Source organism: Nicotiana sylvestris, chromosome 12 (assembly GCF_000393655.2).
Source record: "Nicotiana sylvestris chromosome 12, ASM39365v2, whole genome shotgun sequence".
In the NCBI taxonomy this organism is placed as follows: Eukaryota; Viridiplantae; Streptophyta; class Magnoliopsida; order Solanales; family Solanaceae; genus Nicotiana; species Nicotiana sylvestris.
The window spans coordinates 107,959,351-107,986,793 of NC_091068.1; the positions used below are offsets into that span (position 1 = coordinate 107,959,351).

At 37.9% G+C, this 27,443-nt stretch overlaps 4 protein-coding genes across 4 annotated transcripts; 2 read left to right on the forward strand and 2 right to left on the reverse strand.

Annotated features, from left to right (window-relative positions):
* Window positions 1-321: 321 nt before the first annotated feature.
* LOC104217949 (protein MICRORCHIDIA 7-like) lies at window positions 322-2,658 on the reverse strand. Its single transcript, XM_009768305.2, has one exon. The coding sequence runs from the start codon at window positions 2,656-2,658 to the stop codon at window positions 322-324; it is 2,337 nt and encodes a 778-aa protein (XP_009766607.1).
* A 1,220-nt stretch (window positions 2,659-3,878) lies between these two features.
* Window positions 3,879-7,191, forward strand: LOC104217945 (fra a 1-associated protein). The gene is made up of 2 exons (XM_009768296.2): window positions 3,879-4,231; window positions 6,491-7,191. The coding sequence occupies exons 1-2, from the start codon at window positions 3,999-4,001 to the stop codon at window positions 6,852-6,854; spliced, it is 597 nt and encodes a 198-aa protein (XP_009766598.1). The 5' UTR covers window positions 3,879-3,998; the 3' UTR covers window positions 6,855-7,191.
* Window positions 7,192-7,278: 87 nt separating this feature from the next.
* Window positions 7,279-15,613, forward strand: LOC104217943 (calcium-dependent protein kinase 26-like). Its single transcript, XM_070164894.1, has 8 exons — window positions 7,279-8,522; window positions 9,299-10,395; window positions 12,075-12,218; window positions 12,338-12,490; window positions 13,020-13,135; window positions 13,375-13,542; window positions 14,628-14,852; window positions 15,151-15,613. Exons 2-8 carry the CDS (start codon window positions 9,456-9,458, stop codon window positions 15,271-15,273), a joined length of 1,869 nt encoding a protein of 622 aa, XP_070020995.1. The 5' UTR covers window positions 7,279-8,522; window positions 9,299-9,455; the 3' UTR covers window positions 15,274-15,613.
* Window positions 15,614-15,909: 296 nt separating this feature from the next.
* Window positions 15,910-18,678, reverse strand: LOC104217942 (probable aquaporin SIP2-1). The gene is made up of 2 exons (XM_009768294.2): window positions 18,376-18,678; window positions 15,910-17,136 (listed from the first exon to the last, which is right to left on the reverse strand). Exon 2 carries the CDS (start codon window positions 16,886-16,888, stop codon window positions 16,166-16,168), a length of 723 nt encoding a protein of 240 aa, XP_009766596.1. The 5' UTR covers window positions 16,889-17,136; window positions 18,376-18,678; the 3' UTR covers window positions 15,910-16,165.
* Window positions 18,679-27,443: the final 8,765 nt, after the last annotated feature.

A 27,443-nucleotide genomic window follows, 5' to 3' on the forward strand; every position in this document is an offset into this window, starting at 1 on the left:
GCTCGTGCTTCCTCTTATGCCTCTGCTCGTATCTGTTGCAACTCGTGCCTCTTTGCCAATCTTAACTTTTTGACCAGTCTACGTGTCATGGCACGTCATCTTCCAATAACTTAAATATGTAAACTCAATTTTTTCCCAATACACCTAAACTGAGAACAATACAGCAAAACTGTCTGCAACACAAGCAATTACATTAATAGGAAAATTGGAAAAGAAAAGCTAATATACATCTTAGTATTGAATGGACTTGCTATTAGTCAGAATCCAGATCTTTGAAGCGTGTTCTTTAGCTGCTGTTACTTCTCAACAATTGTTCGTATCTCACCATTCTTTTTTGCAACTATAGATTGTCCTACTTTCTAGCAATCTCACTTTGTTGAGAAGCTGTTCTATGGTAACAGAAGCATCCTTTAATCTGCTCCTTAAACTCTCTTCTTCCTTATCCCGCCGTCTTCTTTCTTCTAAAAGCATCCGAACTAGAGTCTTACTCCTCACTCTTTCATACTGCAAATCGCGCAAAATCTGCTGTAAACTGATCTTAGTACTATGATTCTCTTCTCTCAAGTTGGACACAAATTCTTCCATCTTCACTACTGATTTTCCTGTAGTTTGAACTGTTTGCCTATTTGATTCACACACTTGCTGAGTTTGAACTGTTTGCCTATTTGATCCACACACTTGCTGAGTTTGATCTCCAGACATTGTCTGGTTTCTTGCTTGTACTGAAGAATGAACTGGTCCTACATTCTCGCGTTCTCCTCCAGTAGATTGCAATGTATATTTATCAAGACAAGTTGTGTGGCCATTGGAGCTAAACTGTGAACAAGATTTGCTTTTAGCAGAAGCATTTGGTACACACACTTGCTGAGTTTCTTCTACAGAAACAGCTTGATTGTTTGCTCGTATTGGAGGATGAACTGGTGCCACATTCTCACATTCTTCTCCAGTAGATTTCAATGTAGATTTATTATGACATGTTGTGTGGCCACTGGAGCTAAACTGGGAACATGATTTTCTTTTAGCAGAAGCGTTTGATTCTTCCTCAGGAGGAGAGACAGTAATGTTCTTTACATTGCGACGCTTAGCATAACCAATGAAATGGCAATTTGAGGACCAATACTTCTTCTGCATTGCTTGTAGACGTGCCTCGAGTCTAGCAAGTACAATGGTGCGCTCAAAGCCCTGTTTATCATGAGCCGGCTCCACAAAATTAGCTTCCAAGACGCCTATCACGCCACGACCATCACTCCCTGCAGCATTCCACACTCTCCAGAAAGGCTTAATTAGCCTATTCTTGTGATAAACATTGAAACCTTGAACATCAATATGATGTTTTGCATCTTTCACAAAACCAATTGTTACTACAGCTGCAACATTTGGATCCTTTAATGTTTCATAACCAATGCACTGTGGTCTGTACGTTATCTCCTCAGATAACATCATGTCATTTACCAAATTATGATGTTCAACATCTTTCCCCCTTAAAATTATTCGAAATCCAGGAGCAAGCCTCAGGTACAAAATTGAAGCATAACTCCTTAAAGAATGCTGATAAGTTAGAAAATGGCTGGAGTTAGGATATTCTGTTGCCATCTGAATCTTCTTTTCATCTCGACTAACACCCCGTATTTGAATGTCATGTGGATCAGCGTCAAAGTCAAGTTCTGTACATCCTTCTTCATCCTCCCAAAGATTGTATATAACAATTCGTGTACCTTGATCTTCCAAAAATTCAAACTGTTGGAAGAGATCCTGTTCGCTTTCATAAGGAGACCATTGTACTATGGTGTCTGAATTTCTTCTCCAATCATCAGCTGAAGATCGAATCAACATTTCCCAAGTTTCCTCCCTCTTCACAAAATCAATCATAGGAACAACAATATCTTCTTTCCCTGTGCTCCTTAAAAACGTATACGACAACATTCCAACAATTTGTGTTATTGTGTTGCTTGTTCTATCTCTTCCTCTTGAAAATACAATCACATCCGCGCCTAATCTCATACTACTAGTCTTAAAACCATTTCCATATTGTCCAATAGTATTTGCTAATCTGCTTTTCACTGAATATCCAAGAGACATGCATTGGCGCATTCTATCTGGAGTCATTCCACCACCATTATCTTCAACCACCAACATTTTTCCCTTCTGTTTCATGTTGTCCAGCACGTCTACGCTAACGTAGGTAGCGCCGTTGCAAACCTCGTCCATAGCATTATCTAAAAGCTCAGCAAAAGCTCCTAAAGCCCATTTATGACTTGTGGCATTTGAATGCAAGAATTTCGGGTGAACTCTCACATGATCCATGCCAACTGTATGATCATGACCAGCCGCGAAAAAACCTCCATTCGTTCCATCATAATCTCCAGCTTTCCAAAATTGTTTACAACTTGGAATATTAACAGGAAAAGCAACCAATTCATTAGTTGAAACAGGTAAAGAATGATTATCAACCTTTGAACGAATCGATATAGGTGCAACAATACCACTACTATTGCCAACTTTCATCTTCTTGAAAGGACTTGCTCCTTCTATATTATCAAAATAAGAACCAAGACCATCGTTTATAGGAATCATATGATCAATTGTGTTTGTTTGGACGATAGTAGTAGTGTTCTGATAAACGTATGTTGGGTCGACGATTTCTTGCTTGATAGGCATGGTGATCATGTTGTGAAAATTTTGTCAAGAAAAAGAAGGGTTGAGATATGTATAGTTTTGACGAGTTGGAAGAAGAAGAAAAAAGAATAGATTTCAAACTTAAAACTAAGCTCAGAATGTATAAGAGTAGTGGCTTATTTTATTGAGGATTTTGGCTTCTCCTACTTCTATTAGGATTAGTATATAATAGTAGTGGCTTATTTTATAGAGGATTTTGGCTTCTCCTACTTCTATTAGGATTTGGATCAAAGGGCAAGGCAAGTGAAACCCTTGCCTGAGGCCCCAAATAAGAAGCACTACTATATTATTATATAATATATATATTTATAATATATATTTATATAATTACTAATAAAATATTTTAAATTTTAATAATTTTTAATATTTGATAGACGTAAAATTGAGTGAGTTAATTGGATAATTTTTTTCACTAAATTTTGATTGTATATTTGTACATAGAATCTTTAAGTTTTTCGAGTAAAATTTACATATTGAGAAACTACGTAAAAAGCGTACTGTAAATCATAATAATTAATAACTTAAAATATTTAAAAGACATATAAAAGATTACGGTTAAAAAGTAATTCGTTTGACTCTAGAAATACATATACCTTCACATAAATTAGAATTGAGAGACTATAATTTTATCCAACTTATGGGATGTAATTACCAATATAAAGTTAAATTATATCTACTGACAATGCAAAAAATATTTACCCAATAAAGTCATTATTAATAATAACTACTCCGTTATTACTTTATTACACGCTAAATTTTAATAATTGTGCAAAAGAAATTTGCACAAATCGGTGTGTATACTTTAAACCGACGTACTAAAGTAATTTATACTCCCTCTGTTTCATATTAAATAAGGTACTTTTTTTTTAGTTTGTTCCAAAACAAATGACACATTTCTAAATTTGGAAATAATTCAAGTTTAAACTCTTTTATTTTACTCATTTACCCTTAATGAGAAGCTTTTATAGCCACACAAATGTCATGGCCGCACAAACTTTTTACCCCTTAAATTTTTAAGACCACAAATTTTAAAAGTCTTGTTCTTTTTTCTTAAACTCGATGCTGAGTCAAACTACTTCATATAATATGAAACGGAGGGAGTATCCCAAATATGGAATGTAAACTCTCTTTTATTTGCACTTTTCCCTACTTTTATTTATTTATTTACTTATTTATATTTAGTTATATCCTTTTTTGCACCCCTTTTTAACTTTTTGGTTAAGCTTCTTTCTTTGAGCAAACTATAAATAACTCAATTCACATTTCTTTCACCTTCTTCGAGAAACATCTTTGGATTATTGGCCAAGCAAATCGAAGTAACAATGGGTTGGGTTTGGACCGACGACGATTCCAAGCATTCCGGCGCTGATGATTTCAGCGTCTTCAAGGATTTTGAAAACCCTAAATCATCCTCCGGCAGCGACGGAAACGGCGGTGAACGGTGCGCCACCAGGAAGGTTGTGAACACTCGATGCCGAACTGAGGAGACCGAGCCTGGAAAGTTCATCCGTAAGTGCGAAAAAACTGAACAGATTTTCAAGGACTGCGTTGGAAGGTAAAAATTAGACTTAAAGCTTTGATTTATTTCGTGATTAGTTTGCGTTAAACTATAATTTGTTGAATAAATAGTGTCGTTGAGTTTTTAATTGCTCTCTCATGATTCGATGTCATTTGTATAAGATGATATAGTGTTTCGTTTGTATTTTTGATAAACTTATTGAGCATAATTTTTATCTATTAATCATCAAATGTGTGGAAAAGGTGTCTTTTCTGTTTTAGGATGTCATCAGTAAGCTACCCAGGCTGAAAGCCTTAATCTTTTTCATTATAATGAGATTTTATATCGTTTAATCGCCTGGGCTTTGGTCTAGTGGTAAGAACTCAACTAGTGGTGTGTGGTTCAGGTTTAGGTTAGGAGTTCGAATCGGTATTTAAGTGAACAAGGGTAGAGGGTCGGGTCATAATTCACCAAGTTTCGAACTGTGCGCCAATAATCCACCACTAATCCTCTGAGATTTCTCGATTATCAAATTTTTTTTTTATGTCATTTAACTTAATAGAAGATTAGAACTGGTTTAGGCAACCGTGAATAGTATTCAGGCTATATCTCTAGGCTGGAATATTGTAACTCATAATTTAGATCAGCAACTTGTCAACAACAAAAAATTTATTAGCGGTAATTTGTTAGATAAAACAAAATGGTCTTAATCCAGCTGTAACCTAGTTGGATAGAGTACTATTCTTCTTAGGGAATCTAGTTCTCTTTATGCTCAACAGGTTAAGTAATAGGAGCCGAGAGATGAATTGACTCTTCCTTCAAGGTTGGAATTTTATTAGGTGAAACATGCCAACACAAGATTTAGTCACACATAACCTTCACTTGGAGATTTGAACTAGCTCATTGAATTCTGCATTTTTAAGTGTACAGCTTTGTACACCCTTATTTCTGAATTGATTAGAGATTGCAACATGTTTTTGCTAGACCATTGTTTTTTCACTCTAGTGAAAGGGGCTAATTCCAGGATTGTAAAGGAACAGTTAGCTCTTACAAAATAAGTACGACAGAATCTGAGCCTGAGATAAACTGGGCATTAGAACTTTTCTGAAACTTCATCGAGGAATCTCGTGATTATCGTAAATGAGAAATACTTAGTATGTCCAGTTTCTTGTTTTATTGGCACCGTTATAGGTTGGTGTCTTCTAGTTTGCATTGGCATTAAAGGCACACATTAATCCAGGATAATTAACCGCTTATGAGGTGTACATGGAACCTATCTTTAAATACTTTCTCCGTCCTTCTCCTTCATTACCTTTTACCTCTCCTTATGAAGAAAATCCAAAGAGAACACTAAAGAATGAGAGTTTATATGTTGATTTTTTTGTCCAAATGGAGAACCCTAGGTGACCCAAAAATAATTGGAAAAAAAGGAAGAAGGATTCTGGTAGTTATTGGAATAGAGAACCCTTAAGTGACCCAAAAAAAAGGAAAGAGGATTCTTGTACTTAGTGGAAATGGCTTTCTTAATAAAGGACATTTCTACTTGAATACTTCTGTTTCATAACACAAGGCTAAGGGGTAAAAATAAAGAGTTGGAATTCTGTTGAGGTGATCCGCTAGATGGATTTCGCTTTCAGATAACTTCCGCAGCCACTATACAACATTATGATGCTTCCAGCAGAACTCAACAGTCTAGTTTATTTTACTAGCTACCATAATGTATGTAAAAAGAAATTAAAGAAGGGGAGGAGAATAATTAGCTGATCTTCAGTTCACTTTTCCTAATTTATAACAGCTAGTTGATTTGCAATGACTAATATGATTGGTCATGAGATGAATTCCATGAATTATGTTATTTTTGACCCTTTGTAAGTCCAAATTCCTATTAGCAAGTGAAAGATACTTCGTGTAGAAGAAGATGGAGGGTTTGTTATTAATGAAGTAGATACTATTTAATTTATTAACACACATTAAGGCCACATAGAATTACACGAATATAAATTACAATGGAAGGCACGTATCGTTGAGTATCTATTTAAGCAATTCCGACCTGATATTTAAATTTTTTCAAATATTGTATTTAATTTGTAAAAGATGCGGCGCTATTGCTAGCCTTTTAAAAACAGAGTCATGGAAATGCATATTACTGAATAGCCTCTTGTTGATCAAGTCAAATATATGCCACTTTAAATGAGAATCTCCTCTTTTATTTTTTTTTATTTTTTTTGGTTGGCGCTTTGCTAATAATTTGCTTGTAACATGGGGGAATTTGAATGGATTGTTCGAGTTGGTGATTAACTTCTTGCTTTTCATCAGGCCTTCTGAGATGGTAGAGTCTAATAAAGAATACACCGAGGAAGATGTCACGGACCAGATGACTAAAGGTTCATATTCTATAGAGTCAAGTGTGCCTTTTGACTTCCCTGGGATGCGCAGTGATATTGAGAATATTGAGCGAAGCTTCTTCGGTGGCCTTGATCGTTTCTTTGAAGCAGCCGTGGAGATGAAGAATGGCTTCTTTGGTGCATTCAGCATTCCTCGTGTCTTTGATGATGACCTATCATCCTCACGTGAGAGACGTGGTATACCCATCGAATCTCATCCTCCTAAAGAAGGTTCCCCTAAACCAAACAATTCCGATGGAGAGGTGGATCTATCTGGCTTGGCTAGAGATGTTTGAAGCAATCAAGTAGGAGATCGTCTCCAGGCATATCAGTCACGAATGAGAGATATGTGAATATGTTGCTATTATGTTTACGCACATCTTAGATTTTGCTTTTCTTTCTTTATTTTCTTTCTGTTCTGAATCTCTTGTTTTACTACTACTCATAAAGGTTCTAATTTCTGACTTTATTTAGGCGTTTCTTCTGGTCTGGTTCCAGCCCAAGTTTCTGTAGGCTAGCTTGTTGTCTTTTGGTTTAACCCAGTAGTTAAAGTGACCTCAAACGAATTTTTTTTTGGGTGCACATTACCTTTTATGATGATTCCTGAGAAGAATCTAATTTGTTTTTTTTTTCTTTTTCTGTTGTGAAGTCATGAAGAAGGAAATGTCATTTTTCACGAACTACCTAGAGATGAACCTTGAAATCAAATAAAGCCAATTAACCTTAGCGGTAAAAGTACCCTCGATGTGTGATTAAGAAATTACGGTTCAAGCTTTGAAACTACTTTGAAAGTAGTAGCTTCTTGCAAAATCACAAAGTAAGATTGCATATGATAGTTTTGCCATGTCTTCTCGGATCATGCACATAACGGGAGTTAGTGAAAAAATGAATTTTTTTCTCATTCTTAGGGTAAGCCTTTCTCAATTTTCATTACCTGAATGTTTGTTTTCTTTGTTGACTTACGCCAAAAGGAAAGGTAAAATTTCTTAGAGTCAGTACGATAAATAGGATTTGGTGGAACTAAAGGCTAAAAGCTTTATTAGCATAATAACCTATAGAACAAAAAGTACTCATATTCCCTATGTTCTACATTTTTACTTCAATAGTTTCAACATTTTTACTTTCCTTAACCTATAGAAGATGAGCGAACTTTATCGTCTTTACTTAATTATTTTATCTTGTAATGACTCAACACAACCCACTTTTTAACCCATCTATTCCATTTTTTGACTCATTTAGTTTTTGGTCACTCATCCAAAATGTTGCATCTTAGACAGTCTAGACATATAACAAGATCATGAGCTAGTATTGCTACCTATAAATTATTAAACCTAATCTTACTTATCAAGGAAGTTAATAATGTGAAGTTACACTTCCTTACTTCTTGTTATTGATATCCTTTCCTTTTCCTTATCCTTCTTTTGGCTAATTAAGTCATTATTAACATTTATTTGATTTGTTATTGTTTAATATACGAAATTCCATAAATTAGAAGAAAGAGAGGAATCTTTTGTAATTACACAGAAGTTGAGGGGCAATTTCTGTAATCGGAATAGTTTCCCTTCAAACATTATAACTGAAAAACCTGTCGCTTCTCGCCTTCCCCTGTCCCTCGGCTTTTCTCTCCTAAATTTCAACAAAAATAGAGAGACAATTCAAATCCAAAACCCTAATCCAAAAAGCTTCATTCCCAAAGAAAATCTAGGTTAACATTTACATACACACATTGAAATTGAAACACAAACTTAGCTGATAAGTTAATAATCTCTTTCGTTTTCACGTACAATTATTATTACAATTCTTGGACGGCCCCTTTCTCCTTTCATTTCTCAATTGCTTATGCTGATTTTTTCTCCTTATTTACTCATGTGGGTGTGAGAATTTCATATTCAATTCCTCAACATAGTCACTTAATTTCTTCTGGAAACCCAAAGTTGAGGGTCTCCAAACTTTGAATTTTCCTTGTAAGTTCTCTATTTCCTAATGTTGTTCTAGTTTTCTATTATCTTTTCAATCACGATTTTTTTCTTTTCTTGGAATGTTGTTTCGGCCGGGCCAGCTTGCGCGCAAATATGACCTGTTACCTCTCACCAGCACAGGTACCGGTAACTCTGTCTACCAAGGCTAGGCAGAGGTGTATTTTGCCTCTAATGGGATTTGAACTTGAACCTTATGTTTCTCCTTTGACCACTAGACGACAGCCTTGAGTGCTTTTCATTTACTCGATTTCTATTTATGTGAGCCTATTACTATTTGGGGAGTCAAACAAGGTTTTCTTTTACCACATTTTGCTCATTCTTTTTAAATATTTTGAATCGTTAAATATTGTGTACTTTTATGTAGTTTCTAAATTTGTACATTTTATTCTATGTTCGAATTCATACCAGAAATTAGTCAGGTTGACCATCGTACTCCGAAAAGGTTCACATAAACTGAAATGGAAGGAGTACGAGTTTTTGTGTAACTAGTTTGGGATTGAGGCGTAGTAGTTGTTGTTTTTATATGATTTTTGCTTAACTGTCTCTGCTGATTTTTGATTATGTGGGAAGCGGTAAAACTGTTGGAGATTCTTGTCTATTTAAACGGGGTCCTTTTTTCTTTTTCTTTCTTTTAGAAATTGTTTAGAGGTGTAAATTGGATTATTTTACTTGTATGAGTTGGAAATTTACTGGTCAAAGGTTTTGTCTCTAGATTAGTTTGAAGAATATGCTGATTTTTACAATAACAACTGTATCTGCAGTCGAAAAGGTCATGCTTTGGAAGAGGGTTTCAGCATAGTTTACTGCTTCAAATGCTTCAAATTTCAATCCATTTTGAGGGGTTAAATTTTGGCTTGATATTTGAATTCAGATGTGTATAATAGTAACAGATATTGGTGGAGAGGAGCATAGTGATAGATGGGAAATAACTGTGTTCATGCAAAGTTTTCAAAGGGTGGGTTCTTCAACTTATTCTTTTGGCGGTCTCGATCACCGAATATGATCACAAATAAGAAAAAAGAAAAGGCTATTGAAGAACCTTCTACAGACAAACAGCCCGAACATCCTAATTCTTTTCAGAATAAACCCCCAGAATTGGTGAAGATAGACAGAGAAGAGAGTAAGCTATCAGATGCTAAAGAGTCCAAGCAGGCTATTATAGTGAAGGAACAGAAGACAGACTCTCAGGTAGTTAAGCCTGAGAAGATATCAGATCATTCGAAACCTACAAAAGCAACGGGACCTGAAAATTTTGGCAACACAGTCCATGAAAAGGCAAAACCAAAAAAGCCGGCAAAACCGAAGAAGCCACATCACGTCAAGAGAATGCTTAGTGCAGGACTCCAGGTTGAGTCGGTGTTGAAAACAAAAACCGGTCTTCTGAAAGAGCATTATGATTTGGGGGAGAAACTTGGACATGGACAATTCGGGACCACATTCCTCTGTGTTGAAAAAGCAACAGGGGAAAAGTATGCTTGTAAGTCTATTGCGAAGAGGAAATTATTGACACCTGAAGATGTGGAAGATGTAAGGAGAGAAATTCAGATATTGCATCACTTATCTGGACATCCTAATGTCATTTCAATAAAAGCAGCGTATGAGGATGCTGCTGCAGTTCATGTTGTGATGGAACTATGTACAGGGGGTGAGCTCTTCGATAGAATTGTTAAGCAGGGACATTACTCGGAGAGAAAAGCGGCTGAGCTTGCAAGGACAATAGTTAGTGTAATAGAAGCCTGCCATTCTCTAGGAGTGTTGCACTTGGACCTTAAGCCTGAGAATTTTCTCTTTGTCAACGAGGAAGAGGATTCACCTCTAAAGATTATAGATTTCGGGCTATCAACATTTTTCAAGCCAGGTATTTTTCCACTTTCTCCAAATTCTTCCATTTACTTCCTATATATTTTGGTCTTCCCCTCTTTCTCTATTTCTTTGAATTATTTTTAGTGGTTTGTACGCATAAGGAAAAAATTGTTTTCTGTGGTACCCGACAAGGGAGGGATAGCCTATTGGTAAGGACCCTCCACCTTCAACCATGAGGTTGGGCAAAGGGAGCAAAGTGGGTTGAAGACACTGTTGGGATCCTAGGTAGGAAAGTTCAGGAGGGCGGGTTTTATCGTATCAAATGAAGAAGTAGAAACTTTGGTATTATCGAAGTAATAGGGTTAAGTAGTTGGTATTTCTATTTGCCTACTTGATAAGCAATATGCTTCTGTAGTTATCAATTGACAACCTTTGCTCAATTTTTATGAGTAATTGAATCGAGAGCAGGGTCTTTTTACAACACCAAACTTAATTTTCTCAAATATAGTGTCGATGGGTTCATTAAAAAGCAAGAGGTTATCCTTGAGGAATCCACAGAACATTTGCTAGATACTAAAGAGAAAACAAATACAAGGTATTTGACAAAACTAGAGCTTATTTACTCTAATCCGCTTATTAAGATGCATGAATCTTTTCTGCGGAAGGAGTGAAACAATTGTACCCTTGTTTATTGGGGCATAGCCGTTAGCCAATGAAAACACTTTTCAGCTTTTGGACTCTAGTTTTGACTGAAACATATTGGATATGTTAAGGTAAATAGTGTAAGCATAAGGGCGAAAAATTCTTTCCAAACAATGTAGTTGTGTATATACTTCAAAGCAGGAGTTAAAACTCCTAGATATAGTTAAAACAGCTTCACCTACAAGTACTTTGACACATGCAAAGAAAACATGATTAGATATGTTACTTTAAGCAGCATCACGGGTTCGAACTCTGCTACAAACCGAAGTCTGGTATTTAAGTGGAGAAGGGTAGAGGGATGGCTCCATTCCCACTGAGTTTCGAACCGTGCGCCACTGACCCTCAGGGATTTCTCGGTTACCAAAAAATGAGGTGCAAAATGAGAGCAATATTTTGGGAATCTTTGAACATTATATGAGGATCTGGTAGAATTATTGTTGGGAATCTAGGATTTGAAAGAATTTGATTTGTTTTTAGCAAGTATTCAATTTCAACAGGCCATCTGCAGGTGCCTTTGTAGTAGTAATTACTTGATAGGAATTCTAGAAACCAGCTCCTATTTTTAATTTTTTGGTCCAAAACATTTAGGCATTACTTTTTTTAAAAAAAAGTAAAAGTTGTCCCCTTGATATGGATAGATGGAAGTCTTTCCTTGTCCAAAGCCTTGAAAGCTCCAAACTTATTTGTTTGTGAAGTCAATAGCATTGCGTATCTATATCCGATAGTTTATATTGAGAACCCATTCTGTTTTATTACTCTTAGGTCGGAAAAGCGATGCCGCTTCTGATTTCGTAGAAGTTCTATTAATTTGAAGGGTCATTATTGTCCTTAATATTTCGTAAGAGTTGTATTAATTAGAAGGGTTATCATGTCCATAATATGATGTTCATCATCTTATATGGAAAATATCCTTAGCATCAGTTATTCTATATACTCTTAATAACATGTGCTTTCTAGCATGCACCTGTCTTCTTTGTTGATGTGCTTTTGCTTTTAAATTACCTAGTTGATTGGGTTATGTTCTTAACACAGGGCAAATATTCTCTGATATTGTTGGAAGCCCTTATTATGTTGCTCCAGAAGTTCTGCTTAAGCGATATGGTCAGGAGGCTGATATCTGGAGTGCAGGTGTAATAATTTACATTCTTCTCACTGGTGTACCTCCATTTTGGGGTGGTAAGTTGATCTTTTCAAGTTTTATGGATTACAGTTTTTGTAGTTTTTTCCATAGTTTCCTGGTTATGTGAAGTACCAAAAACAGCTTCTCATGTTTACTTCATTCATCATTTGCATAGAAAGTGAGCAGGAAATATTCGACGAGGTTTTACGTGCCGATATTGACTTCGTATCAGATCCTTGGCCTAACATTTCTGAAGATGCAAAAGATCTGGTAAGGAGAATGCTTGTTAGGGACCCCAGAGAGCGACTTACCGCACATGAAGTTCTATGTGAGTAGTCGTTGATTTCAACTTCATATTTAAAATGGCCTTTCATATCTTATGCTTAGAGATGCTGTGAGAACCATTTTGCTTAGGAGCTGAGAGAATGTGGTGAAATCGTAATGTCTTTTTGGTGTTTTGTTGTTCTATGTGAGTCCTTAGGTACTTTGTATTTTTCGGTTCACCTAGAATTTCAAACATATTTTCCTAAAAGAATATCACAATCAGAAAAATGTATCTGCGTCTGGTGTAGAATTGGGAATTTTGTTCTGCTCATCTTCTGCAAGTTGATCTTGATAGAGCACGTGTAGGGAAATAATAGTCTTATTAAGTCAATTCAGAGAAAAGGGAAGTCTTTCTATGGAGATAGTTTTGGTTCTACTTCTTCTCAAGTTAGATTGTCTATACTTGTCCATATTTGCCTTTTAATTTCCAACATGTGATACTTCTCCATCAAGGGGTTACCGACATAGGAGGATTGCTTTGTCACTAAACTTTCGAGATTCAGGGGCATATTATTCTTCTTTTCCCTTTGCAGGCCATCCCTGGGTGAAGATTGATGGTGTGGCTCCAGATAAGCCTCTTGATTCTGCAGTATTGAGTCGCTTAACACAGTTTTCTGCCATGAACAAGCTTAAGAAAATGGCTCTCATGGTAAGATATTAGTAAACGAATTATAGTTTCAATGGGATTGACCACTAAAAGTGGCCGTTAACCTCCTCCCTCCTCCCTCACCCCAAGAAAAGGAAGGGAAAAAAAAGAGCCAATTTTTAAACTTAAAATTGCAGTTAAATTCTTATAGCTCCCAACACACGCATGAAAAGTTAATCTAGTTCAAGAATCAAAAGGTGTCTTGTTTCTTCCAATGACAAAAATCTATTTGTATCATACAGGTTATTGCTGAGAGTCTTTCTGAAGAGGAAATTGCAGGCTTGAAAGAGATGTTCAAAATGATTGACACAGATAACAGTGGACATATTACTTTAGATGAACTGAAGATTGGACTAAAGCAATTTGGGGCTGATCTTAGTGAGACAGAGATACAAGACTTGATGAAGGCGGTAGGTTTTGGACTTCTAGTCTTCCATAACTATTCAGTATTAAATGTCATGCGGCCAATCAAGGAATCATTTACTTTACTCACACAGGGTTTAAATAATTCAGTGGCAAAGTCTCCATCTAACCTTGAAAACCATCAAAATTAGGCTGAAATTAGATCCTTTCTCTATCTGCTTTTATTTCTCTCTATGTGAGGATTGTAAATATGGGAATCAGAAGTGTCGAATCCTTAAGAAATGGGCTTTGAGAACTCACTGCAAATACCCTTTTACCAACTGTTTGTATCTCTCTCATAGTCAAATACTATTAAAATGAGGTCAAGTTTGGAGAAAGGATGACGTTTGCCTATCTTTTAAGGCATTTTTGTCTAGCTGTGGTATAAAGAAGCCTTTAAAGGAAAAATGAGCATTTTTTTTTCTTGTAATTGGAAGTGTTTACCCACCAAGTATCTAGTTCTTTCTAGTAGGTACCATCAAATCAATTCCATCGGACAACCTTTAGATCACCAACCAGGAGAGAAGAACTGATCTGCAGTTGATATTCTTTTCCGACTCCTTTCCAAATTTAATTTCAACGAAATATATCAGTAGTAAAATTCTTTAGTACCTTTGCAATTGTGTAACAGGTTATGCTTGTTTAGCCGTAGTTTGTTGTTATCATGTCAACCATGCAGTGTACCACTCTATGAAATTGCTAGCGCCTGTTAGTTACATAAAAGTATCCAAAATGCCACCGTGCAGTCAACCTTTTGTCACACCATTTGTTAGGAGTACCTAAGAATTCTAACTCATGATTGGAAAAGGTTGCGATTACAGCATTTGGTTGAGCTATTGAGTACATAATGCTCTTTATTAGTAGCACTTTTGGCTTGTCACCTAAACGAAGCCTTTGTGCCTTGAGAAGTTTAATATCTGTGGACCTGTTTGTCCTCTAGAAAGTATGTTCTCGTTATGAGCAGCTAAGCCATATTATTTGTCTAAGAATTTGTGCTAAGCAACTGCTATGTTTGTGTGAAGACATTCTTCATTAGATAATTTTATATTTCTTTCTTTTTATCTAACTTCAAATTTTCTCCCAAAAAACGCAGGCGGACGTTGACAACAGTGGTACCATTGACTATGGGGAATTCATAGCTGCAATGCTTCACATCAACAAAGCTGAGAAAGAAGATTATCTTTCTGCTGCTTTTTCATATTTTGACAAAGATGGGAGTGGGTATATTACTGCAGATGAACTTCAAAAGGCTTGTGAGGAATTTGGCATAAAGGATGTCCGCTTGGATGAAATCATTCTAGAAGTTGATCAAGATAATGTATGTAGTTGTACTGGCATTTCTCTATTCCAAATATACTTAGTAATGCATGAAAGTAATGGTAGGCTATATAACATTGATGCCAACGCAACTCTCATGTCTGACACAACCATATTGAGGATACATATTTAGTGGTCAAAACGCATATGCAGCTATACTTAAACATGTACGCGAGAGTATCAAAATGTATAGAGCGACACAGTTAGAATCTTTTCCACTGGTTTGTGTCTTTCAGAATGATGCTTTTCGTTCTTTCTTATCACTACATCTTGTTGAATTATCTGTTCTTACATTTCAGGATGGTCGGATAGATTATAAAGAGTTTGTGGCGATGATGCAGAAAGGAAATGCAAATTTGGGCAACAGACGGTTGCCTAATAATTTTAACATCGGATTTAGGGACCCAACAAAAGTCTGCTGACACAGAAAGATATTTGCACTTGTTTATTATTAATTTTTTCTCTTCTTTCTGTTTTTAGTTTTTCTCCTTCATCATCTCCCCATGATCTTTGTACTCAACTTTTTCTTCTCTTCTTCTTTTGTTGTTTGTAATTTTTCTTCTTTTGTCATTTCCCCATGATTTTGAAGTGTATAGAAGTATAGTAGGCTCAAGCATCAGTTGATGTTGGTTCATAACAAATGCCATCTCTTATTAATTTACTCTCGAATTGTATTAGCTTCAAAGTTTAATATATTCAAGAATAGGATGCACTGTTGTAAATTATTTCAAGAAAATGTGGTAGTGCTGGTAGTGCTTGTTATTATATCTCTTATTTCTCATTCTTTATCTGAGCAGTGATTTTTTTTTTTTTGAGCAGGTGTTAGGTTGACACCTTTTTTTTTTTTTTTTTGGGGGGGGGGGGGGGGGGCGAATAAGTGGCTCACGGGGAACAAAAAAATTATATTTGATCTCTATGTTTTTACATAGCAATTTTGGGTGGATCATCACTTGTAGGAATGACATAATGCTAATCCATGTTTCACACCGCCAAGGAAGCATTCATTTTTAATCCCATTATGACTTGGTTGTTTAGAAAAGCAATTACTTCAATCCGAATAGTGGAATGAAAGGTAGTATAAGAATTAAATACTCATCTCTTTTCCAATCATCCTGCGAAGACGGACATTTGGAAAAGTTCTCGAGATTCTCAATCGCTCTTGAGAGAGGTTACAACAGAGACAAAACGTACATCCTTAACTGAACATTATACATGTTAAGTTAAAAACAGAAAATTAAGTTCATGCAATCACACTGGAGAAAGACATGATACAAAATTCAAACTGTACGATCACCAATAATTTAGGAATCCCCTTCATTCTGACTTTTTCTCTTTCATCTTCTCCTTTTCGTCCTTTGGTGGGGAAACTAGCAAATTGAAAGTCCACACAGCCAGCAAAGTTGCCTGTATTGGAGCAAGCCAATAAACCTGTATGTGCTCCTTGGTTATATGATCCCCCCGAGCATAAGCCCACCCCATCACAGAGGCTGGATTCATGCACCCCCCTGTTAGATCAGAACCAAGTATGTGAAGAGTCAGCTTGGACAGACTGGATATCCACGTCTTCATCAAGGTACTCGCACGACTTCTTCTGGAAAGTCCAAGTGAAATGGTAACAATCGCAAATGTCAAGCACCCTTCAATCAGTGCACCTCGGTGGATGTCGATGGTCAAACGAGGTCCACGCCCTATGTTTGGAAATGACGCAATGATGAGCCTAACCCCAGTAATTGAACCAAAGACCTGAGCAGGAATTCTGGCACCGACGGCGAAGAGGAAATTGGAGAGATCCCCAGAGATGGCACCGGACAAGATAGTGAGAGGGTTGTAGGCCCCACCCTTGGTAGCTTTAGCCAAGAAGGCAAAGAAGAACATATTGATGACAGATATTGAATGTTTGAGGATTTCACCTTTGAGATCATGAGCCCCATAACCCAACATTGTGTGAACAAACATCTTAATAAGCACACTTGACCAGACCCACATGAAGGACATGATGAAGTCTGAAACCAGCAGCCTCCTCCTGCTTACCCCCATTTCTTGCTTCTTTTAGTTGATCCTCTTAGGTGTCGTGCTTTCTTTGGGTAGGAGGTGCGGGTAGAGGAGGTAAGAGTGTGCGGATTGAGGGGGGGGGGGTAGGTCTAGGAACTTCTTATTAGTTAACTCCTTCCATCATCTTAATCCCTTATTTAAAAACTTATATCTGTCTCCGTCTTTTAATCTTCCACTACTTCGTCTAAACCGGAATCAATTTCACCAAGTATTGGTAAGTCTACTCCATGAACCTGCAGCAAAGTATCAAAGGTTAGAAAGCTTAGAAGAAAACAACATATTCAATGCCAACAGACCTTAATCTTTATACCCCAATGCTAGGACGTTGAAAACAAATGCTAGGACAGTCACAGCATTGCTCTGGCGATCCTTTTTTTTTTTTTGAGAAAGGTAACAATTATATTCATCAGCACCCAAAAAACAGGGCTGGTATCTAATATTTACAAGTACAACCCCTGAAATCTTACAGAGAATCAAAAAGGTCTAGTAGTGATTCTACATCACCTATCAACTGTTCTTTACACCAAAAATGAAAAAGAGAAATGCAAGAACTCTTGATTTTCTCTGTTGAACTGATCTTGCCTTCAAAACATCTTGCATTCCTCTCCTTCCAAACTGTTCACCATTGGAACAATCTTCCAGCTTTTTTGCTTTATTTTTTATTTTTTTGCATTATATGCCATGATCTGTCTCAAGTAGACTCTCACCCTTAATCTGGATACCAAAAAAGAACCTATAGCAACTAAGGGAAAATATACCAAAAAAGAAGGGTTTTTACATAAACAGCGTGCGGGTTTTCAGTATTTACTTTACCTAGCTGGTACAAACATATTGTCCACTAAATATATACGGTTACACACACACACACACACACACACACACACACACACATATATATATATATATATATATACATATCTGCCGGCTGTTTTCGGTTTAAGCAGTTAGGCAGGCGGCTATTTAGGTTAATTCTTCAAAAAAGAACCTATACCAAGAAGATTAATTTTACCTATAGCATGCTACCATACAGTGGGATGAGTCACACCATACATTACAGTCTTAAAGTACTATCAAAGCTGCAATTCTCGAGTGCAGCAATTTTCAGGAAAAGTTCAACAGAACATAACCAACAGAGGATTAAAATGCCCAGCAAGACATTTCAGCAAACAACTTTTGGTCAAAGGCAACAATAACATTGGCTTAACTACACAACCCCATATGCAGAATTCAAATTCAAATTCAAACAAGTTTGTGATCGTGAATATTTTTCGTCAATTTCTTCCCTAAAGCCACCATTCAATTCATCTTTGCTCTCTCTTGATTGCTGTAGAACCTCGAAATATCAGCGTTTTAGTGTTAATGAGCATCCAATTATGGATTCACAAAAGGAACAAGCATATATTCAGAGGCATAGAAGAAGAACAAAAAAAGGGAAAGAAAGAAAAAGAATCGCTCTCTTCTAAGTATGGTACCTGGAGAAAGATTCAACACAATTGTTGCAATTCCAGGCACAAGATTTCCGTCTCTTCGACAAAAACTTGATGTATCGCGCCTGATTTCCCCCTTAGATCTCCCCAATTTGTATATTAGGGTTCTGAAAAATTGGGGGAAAAGAAGGGAACAACGTCAATCGGTTTTTGTTCAAAGATGCAGACAGGACTGGAACTGGAGGAGAGGAACAGAGATTCCTTTTGTAAGAAAATAATGCCGGTCGTTTGGTTTTGGACTGAAATTGCACCATTTTGTTAAAAGTGTGAACTATTAGTACTCCATGTAAGAAGAATAGGACTATTTTAAACTTGAAATCCAAATATAGTGGACTGTTTTGGGCCTTTTGTATTCTTAAGTGGGTGCCCTTCATTTTACTAAGAAATCAATAAGCCATAACACTTTTTGGACAAGCTTTTAAAATCAGCTTATTTTGTTAAGTATTTTTCTTTAAAAGTACTTTTGGTAAGAAATAATTTGTGTTTGGTTAATTAATTGAAAAAACATTTCTGAGCACCAATTAGTATTTGGCCAAACTATTAAAAAGTATTTTAAGTGTATTATTCTCAAAAAAGTATTTGTGAGAAGCTATTTTTTTTTACTTCTCCATAGTTGCTTCTACTTTTACTCTAAAAATACTTTTTTTTTTTCTAAAATTTTCGCCAAACACTTTAACTTTTAAAAAAAATCAGAAAAAGTGTTTTTGGCCTCAGAGAAGCTTGGCCAAACAGGCTATTCTTGTTGTACCAAAGTGAGTACAAACATCTAAAAACATAGTACAACACCTACAAATCGCAAATGGTTATAATCGGATGGACAAATTGAAACATGTTTTTCAATTAAACAAATCTTGGTAAGGTAGTATAAGTTTAGGTTGTACCATAAAATTATACAAACTAGTTGACAAGATAATGCAAATCTGAGTGGGGTGTACAAATCCAGGTTTAATTAGCTCATAGTTGGCACAAATCTTTTCTAATTGAAATGATAAATTAAGAAAGATTTTTGATGGTAAAGTTGGGTCCATCCCAATTAATTAAGGAGCAAAGGGAAGTCATTATCCTTTAATAATTCGGAGATTATTTGCAAATAGGAGCTTTCATTTCTGGTGAGAGGAAGCAACTAGCTAGAAGAAAAAGACTTGCAAAATTAATATTAGGTAAAATGCCAATTCAAATGATGAGGCATGGCAATACTCTTCTTCTCTTAGTTGTCACTTGAAAGTCTTGTTGTAATAAAGAGAAATTATCATGTGGCTGCAATCCAATTTTGATGCTGTTTGATACTCTACTACAGTGGAGGGGTCGCATACTGCACCCAATTATTGCTAAAGATATGTACTCGTACGGTAAAAATTTACATGTTTATACTAAATCATACTATTAATTTAGTATTATTATTTGATAAATTAAGGTAAAAATATATATATATATTAATTAGCTACTACTAGTTAGTGATAATCTTACTTGTGAAGACATATATCATATATTTATTGAAATGGTATAAACGCATTATGCAGATAAGTGTTTATGGTGATGTTATTACATATCTAAGAATTTAAGTTAATGGATGCAAAGTATTACTTACCATGTAAATATAACGCACACACTTGATGATTGATGATTAATGTGTGCCATATCATTTTATCTAGAGCAACTACCACACTATTTGTCATAACTCTTAACTGATTACGAGATACAACACTCGTGCGGTTTCGTGTTTAAAGCATCATCTTGGGCCATTATTTCTTAAAACTTTTTCTCGGAATGGTCAAAAAAATTTAAATTTTACTTGAGGTTGAATTTGAATTTTTTTGAAATTTAAAAAACTCTAATTTTTTTTTTTAAATTTACTCTTCAAATCGCTCACAAAAATAAAAAATAGCTCCAAATTATATTATGTCCAAACACAACCTTAATTTTCAAATATAATTTTTACTTAATTTTTTCTCGAAATTTCACAATTCTTATGTCCAAATGCCCGCTTAATCTATTTACAAGGGAAAAAGTTTCAAACAACTCCTACACAATATTATGTGAAATTGTTCAATTTTATCATTTATTATATTTTAAACTAGTTCATATTCTTACTGTTAACAATTTATTTTTTTGTTTATCACTAACAAAACTATTAAATAATGGAGTCATTATTACGCACCTTACTGATGCACCGCATCGCTTCGCTTCCCGAGCACCTGACGATTGATTTTCTCGGTTTAAGTGTATGCTCTCTATAAATAAGGGCGGAGAGCCTTTTGAGTGATCTTTTCCATTTTCCAGCTTCTGAACCTGCGCCCTTTTCTCTTTTCTTCTTCTTTTTGTGTTCTTGCTCTCCTTCTGGGTTTGAGTGATTCTTGATTCTTGCTACTTTCACCTCTTTCAAGTTCTTGTTTTCCTGCATTTTACGAACAACCAAAAATGGTTAATGCACCCCTGTTTCTGGTGAGGCTCCTGAACTCACCCCCTTAATAGTGAGAATGCCCCCTTACGATGAGGATTTTGTTGTTGTTGTCGAGGATGAGAGCTTTCCCACCGCGGAGGAAATCATTCCTCGTAACGATAGAGCCAGGTCGGACTTCTCAAAGTTGGCTACAGATGAACCTGAACCTGTGCAGTCCGAAATGGACGTGACCGCCTTGGCCGAACTTAGGGACAAATACAACATCCCAGCCCATATTGACTTGGTCCCAGCTGGCAGTGACATAATCCATATCCATCGTCCTGGGTACTGCGCCTTCTACGCGTACCCGTTCTAAGTGGGCTATTCTCTTCCTCCTCTCCTGCTGGCGGAGGAATTTTGCCGCTACTACGGCATCTGCCCGAATCAACTCTTCCCCTATATTTATAAACTCTTCCTCATGTTGATAATGTACGCGGAGCTGGCCAACTGCGGGATTTCCATCTGCCATCTGCTATACCTTTTCGCGAGCTTTCACAAGGGTATGATGATATACCTCCGCCACCGTGGGACCAAAGGGTGGTGAAGATGAACGATAAGGTAAATTGTCAATTTTGATTTAACTTCTTCTACATTAATACCGAGCACGTGGTGGCGAATCCCAGTGGGTTCCTTGAAGCGTGAAACTTCGCCCATAAGTGTTTTTGCTAACTGATTGCTTGTTTTATTTCTCACCGGTGACTTAATTGTTCTTCTTTCTCACGTTAGTTGCCGACATTCGCGACTGGATGAGTCAAATTTTACCCCACACGGTGGGGATCCATGAGTGGTCGTTGTTCAACAAGAAGTTTAGACGTAAACCATCTTCGACCGGTAAGTCAATTCATTTCGATCTTCAGTTGCTTCGACCTTCATGCCGTCTTCTTTTTCACTTCATGTAGTTTAACTTCTATTTTTGTTGTCAGGTCGGAGGGCTTCGAGAAGAGTGAGGGCTCCTACCCCCATTTTCCATCAATCAGGTGCCTCGATAGGGTCTCTGCTTGCCGCGACCGCAGGCGAGTCCGTTCAGACTGCTGCTCCCTCTCAAAGCTCGGCACTGCGTAGCCCTAGCAGACCGGCGGCAGGCCCTTCGGTGGAGACTCTGACTTCTTCTGTATTGCACTTAGTGGATGAGTCGTCGTCGAGCAAGGAGGAAGCAGTTTCATTAAAAAGGCGGATAGTAGAAGTTGGTGATGAGACAGTAGGAAATGAAGAGTCAAGAAGGGGCGATCCCGAGCTGGCCATGGCTGCATCCGAAGGTGGTATGGCTTTAAACATTGATACTATGCCCCCTTTAGAAGATGTAGAAATTGCTCCCTTGCCCGAGGTTATCATGGAAGAAGTGGGGCGATCGGAGGAAGCGGAGGTCATTCCGAGGAGTGATCCGTCGTCGTCAGGGCAAGCCGATGTTCCTTCCTCCGCCGAGGAGAGGGGAAAGGTGTGGTCGTAGATGGCTATGAGTCTGGTTCCGACATTGACCCCGAAAAGGCTCAGATGTTCAATGAGGGGTTTACTCAGGTAGAAGTGAGGACGGAGGGATCTACTCGCACCATAGTCATTTCCTTGGATCGCGTCTTGTTGGTGAATACAGAGAGCATAGTTCCTTCTTTGGTTCCTTTCTGCTCTAGCACCGAGAACAAGACTTTGCGGATATTTGATGATGTCGATCTGCCGCCGTAATTTTGTATGGGCCGTCCCAATTAGTCCATAGCTTTCCTTCCCTTGGATCCTTCCTTGCCTGTGTTTTGGCTTTGAGTACGTAGTCCCCAACTTTGAGCGGTCTGATCTTGGCTTTTTTGTTGTAGTATCGCTCTGCCTGTTGTTTCTGGGTGACCATCCTTATGTAAGCCATGTCTCTTCATTCTTCGGCCTCATCAAGGTCTTGCCTCCTGCTTTCATCGTTTCTCTGCCCGCTCTCATGTGACTACCTTAGACTTGGTTCTCCGACCTTGACCGGTATTACTACATCAGTCCCATAGTCTAGTGAGTACGATGTTTCTCCTGTACTTATTTTTGGTGTTATGTGCTATTCCCATAGCACTTCCTGCAACAACTCCGGCCACAGTCCCTTGGCATTTTCAAGCTTCTTCTTTATGATATTCAATATTGACTTGTTGGAGGACTCCGTTTGTCCATTGCCCCGCGGGATGATATGGCGTGGAGAGTATTCTTTTGATATGCTATTTCTCGAAGAACTCGGCGATCTTTTTCCCAATGAATTGAGGTCCGTTGTCACAACTAATTTCTTTGGGGAGGCCAAAATGGCACAGGATATTCCTCCGTATAAAGGCAATCACTTCTTGCTCGTGAATTTGGGAGAATGCACCTGCTTCTACCTACTTGGAAAAATAATCAGTTAAAACTAAAAGAAATCGTACATTACCTCATCCGACGATGTCCATCCCCCATTTGATGAAAGGCTAAGGCGAGGTGACTGAGTGGAGGTGCTCGCCTGCTTGGTGGATCATGGGGGCGTATCTTTGGCATCATTCGCATCTTGACGAAGTCGACGACCTCTTTTTTCATTGTAGGGCAGTAGTAGCCTGCTCGTATGAGGCATCTGACTAGGGATCGATTGCCGGTATGAGCTCCGCAGTGACCTTTGTGGAATTCCTCCAGAACGCGTCGTATCTGGTTTGGGCGTAACCATTTCGTTGAGGGGACATACGTTCTTTTGTACAGGTCGTTGTTGATTATGTTGTACCTGGCCACCTGCAATCGAAGCTTTTTGGCTTCTTTTTTATCATCTGGAAGCACACCGTCTTGCAAATATGTGACAATACGATTGCGCCAGTCCCAAGTTAGGTTTATAGTTTGTACCTCGATTTGATCGATCTACGAGTGGAGGAGAGTGACCACGTTCCCTTCTACGGTTATGCTTTTAGTGGTTGCTGCCAGTTTGGCAAGGCTATCTGCTTCGATATTCTGTGCTCGAGGGATTTGGTCGAGCTGGCATTCGTCGAACTCGGATAACAGCTTGCAGATCTCGACCTGGTATATTTGGAATCTGTGTTCCTTGATTTGGAAGGTTTCTATTACTTGATTAACGACGAGCTGAGAATTGCAGCATAGGATGACTCGCTTCGCTCCGTCCTTGAGTGCTAACTTTAGTCCTACAATCACGGCCTCATAATCGGCTTCGTTGTTAGTCATATCTGGGCATCTTATGGACTGGCGAATTACTTCGCTCGTTGGGACCTCGAACACGAGTCCCAGTCCTGATCCCGGTGCGTTAGAGGTGCCATCAGTATACAAAACCCATAGGTCATGTATTCTGGGGGAAGTACGTGCGTCTTCCCTTTTTACTTCAGGCATTATTTTTGTGTTGAAGTCGGTGACGAAGTCGGCGAGCACTTGCGACTTTATCACCGTTTGTGGTTGATAGGTTATATCATGTTTGCTCAATTCTATGGCCCATTTAGCTAATCTACTTGACAGCTCGGGTTTGTGCAGAATACTCCTTAGGGGAAAGGTAGTGACCACCGAGATGGGGTGACACTAGAAATAAGGTCTAAGCTTCCGTGAAGCTACGACCAAAGCCAGGGCTAACTTCTCGAGTTGTGGGGTACCTCGTTTCAGCGTCAACTAAAGTTTTGCTAATATAGTAGATGAGAGATTGTGTACCTTTGTTTTCTCGGACTAGGACCGCACTCACGGCCACATCGGATACAGCCAGGTAAATGAGGAGACGTTCCCCAAGTTCCGCCTAGTAAGTAGTAGGGGTGAAGGTAAATACGCCTTTAATTCTTTCAAGGCTTCGACGCACTCGGAGTTCCATTGGAGTCCATTGTATTTCTTGATTACGCCTAAAAATTTAAGGCATCTGTCGGAAGACCGTGAGATGAATCTCGACAGGGCGGCTATGCAGTCGGTCAGCTTATGTACTTCTTTCTTACTCGTTAAGTTATCCGGTATTCCTTTTATAGCTTTGATTTGGTTGGGGTTGACCTCGATGACTCGTTGTGATACCAAGAAGCCGAGGAACTTTCCGGAGGTTACGCCGAAGGCACACTTTTCGGTGTTCAATTTCATACCGTATCGCCTGAGTATGTCGAAGGCCTCTTTCAAGTGGTCTATATGATCCTCTTTCCTTTTTGACTTGACCAACATGTCGTCAATGTAGACTTCCATAGTTTTGCAGAGCTAGTTGTCGACACCGCCTTTTTCTCTAACCGTGGGGTCAGAAATCCGGTATACGACATTGGGAAGGACAACTCTATTCCCTTTCGAGAATTGGGTTTCCGAATTTGAAGAGTCGCCACCTAATGAATATAGTGCATTAGGACACTTTTTTTAGAAGAGTTTGAGTTAGAAAACAAGAGTTCGGGTAAGGGCTAGAAATTATCTCGAGGGGAAGGTGTTAGGCACCCCTCAAGATCCAGTAGTGTGGTTCCCGGCCATGTTACAATTGTGACTTTACAAGTAAACAATCAAGGCTCAAATAAGGATTCACATATAACATTGCAATCAGGTTGAAAACTTTTGAAGGTAAGTAGAGAGGGCAGAAATTTATGAAAAAAAAAGATTTGAATAGTTTTACAAGAAGAGATGAAAGCAAATAAAGGGAGGTGGTCCTAAGTTTATAATTAATATGGATCACTTCAATGCAATACCCAGCAATCACTCCTCAGAAGAGGGGTCGCACGTGATATTAGCCCATCGGTCATCATATCCATATCTACCCTTCCCACCCTGTTAAGGTGTTAAAGCGAGAAATGGTATCGTTACTTATTTCATGCTATTACCCGTCCCAATCCTATCAGTACCAGAGGCATATGGGAATACTAATCCTAAAGGGGAGGGAGTTGGGGCTTTTGCGGAGTTTTCAAAAGGATAAAAATCTAGGCGACAAGCAATAACAGATAGCAGTTAAAAGGGAAACAAATAGCAATTAAGGCTCAAGTCAGCCTCCTCATTCAAAGCAGCAGATTATTTAGCATGACGTACAAATACTGGTTTGGTCTGTATTAAACTTAACGTAGGAAGGGTGGCTAATTTATCACATGTTTTCAAATAAGAAGTCCGAATTAGGCCTGCCTGCTGGTTGTAATTATCAAAACTGATGCAATTATAAAATTTTACCCTAAGGCTTGCCTAGGCGTTAAACAGAACCTATAGGCATGATATCTATTAGTTTCAGAAATAAAGAAGTAAACTGATTGCAGAAAAAGAATTGTCAATTACAGGGACATAAGATCTGCAGGCGTTAAACATTATTGCTACTGATTTTAGGCTTATAAGCGAGTTGACGATTCAGGTTTAGTTAACTACTCCTATAGACATGCTTTCTAGGTGTTACTGATTTGAGCACTGTTATTGTTTATGCAGGAATCCTATAGGCAGGTTGTCTACATGCAATTGATTAGGTATTTAAATCCTATAATAGGTTTGCCTAATGACAGATGCAGAATGCAGAAAGTCCTATAGGCATGGTGTCTATATGAAGATGCAGAATTTTAGAAGTATAGTAATTCCCTATGAACATGGTATCTATATGAGAATGCAGAGTTTCAGTGATTTATAAAATGCAGAACTTTAGAAAAATAGTAATCCATATGAACATGGTATCTACATGAGAATGCAGAGTTTCAGTGATTTATAAAATGCAGAACTTTAGAAAAATAGTAAACCCTATGAACATGGTATCTACCCCTTGCATGCATAGTCCCCTACCCTTTTCCACTAGCCGACCCCAAATGTTTATTACAAGATTATTACAGACCAGAATGAATAAGAAAAAATATATCAGAAATTAAAGATTCCAACCAAGGAGAGCCTAATTCAGACCCCAGGTCTGAAATATGAAATAAACCAACTTCCAAAGATCAGATTCCAAAACCTTTCTCTTATTTGGGATGTGTCAAAGTTCCAAGGAGCTTCAAGAACTCCAGGCAATGCTTACACCCCAAATATATTGCAGAATTAGATTATAATGCAGTGTGGAAGGGCCAGCCCTCAACTGTCCAAGTTCAGAGGGAACTAAAGGTCCCAAAGCAAGGCTCAAAAGAGAGGGGCAGAACTTAAGGTTCTAAGAATAGGTGTAGGTGCAATAGAGGGGAATTAGGGAATGCCAAGGCAGGCTGGTGGTCATGCCCATCAATTAGGAGTGCTGGCACACCCCTGACCAGCCTGTCAGCTAAAAATTAGAGAGTTAGGACCTATTGAAGGTCAGGTTTAGCCCTGGACAACAACTTGGATGCTGCCAGGCTATACCTCAACTCAACACACTTAGGGAATGGGGTATGGGAAATTGAAAGAGCCTAGGATCCAGCTTTAATCCATGGACAATAACTTTGTGTATTGCCATGTTTTAAACCACAGCTCAAGCACATCAAGTGATATGGGGAATGGGATTCATTGCAGTAACAGATAGCAAGACATAAGCATACTATCATAGAAGTTGAACTCTACAAAGTAGTAAAGTAGGCATAGACATAAAAAACTTGTAAGTAAACACATTGGGGTTGATGCTAGAATCAAAACTAGGACATACCAGTTTCAGGAAAAACAAATGAAATCAGAAGTCTTGAGAAAGCCAAAGTGCAGAAAGTTGTAGAAGGGGTTGTGAGAATTAAGTGAAGCTTTGAAATGTATTACGTGTCGTGAAAAGAAAAAG

Coding starts and splice junctions, on each gene's coding strand:
- LOC104217949 (XM_009768305.2), bottom strand. CDS start 2,658: ATGCCTATCAAGCAAGAAATCGTCGACCCAACATACGTTTATCAGAAC.
- LOC104217945 (XM_009768296.2), top strand. CDS start 3,999: ATGGGTTGGGTTTGGACCGACGACGATTCCAAGCATTCCGGCGCTGAT. Junction 4,232..6,490: donor TTCAAGGACTGCGTTGGAAG/GTAAAAATTAGA, acceptor GCTTTTCATCAG/GCCTTCTGAGATGGTAGAGT.
- LOC104217943 (XM_070164894.1), top strand. CDS start 9,456: ATGGGAAATAACTGTGTTCATGCAAAGTTTTCAAAGGGTGGGTTCTTC. Junction 13,136..13,374: donor TTAAGAAAATGGCTCTCATG/GTAAGATATTAG, acceptor TGTATCATACAG/GTTATTGCTGAGAGTCTTTC. Junction 14,853..15,150: donor TAGAAGTTGATCAAGATAAT/GTATGTAGTTGT, acceptor CTTACATTTCAG/GATGGTCGGATAGATTATAA.
- LOC104217942 (XM_009768294.2), bottom strand. CDS start 16,888: ATGGGGGTAAGCAGGAGGAGGCTGCTGGTTTCAGACTTCATCATGTCC.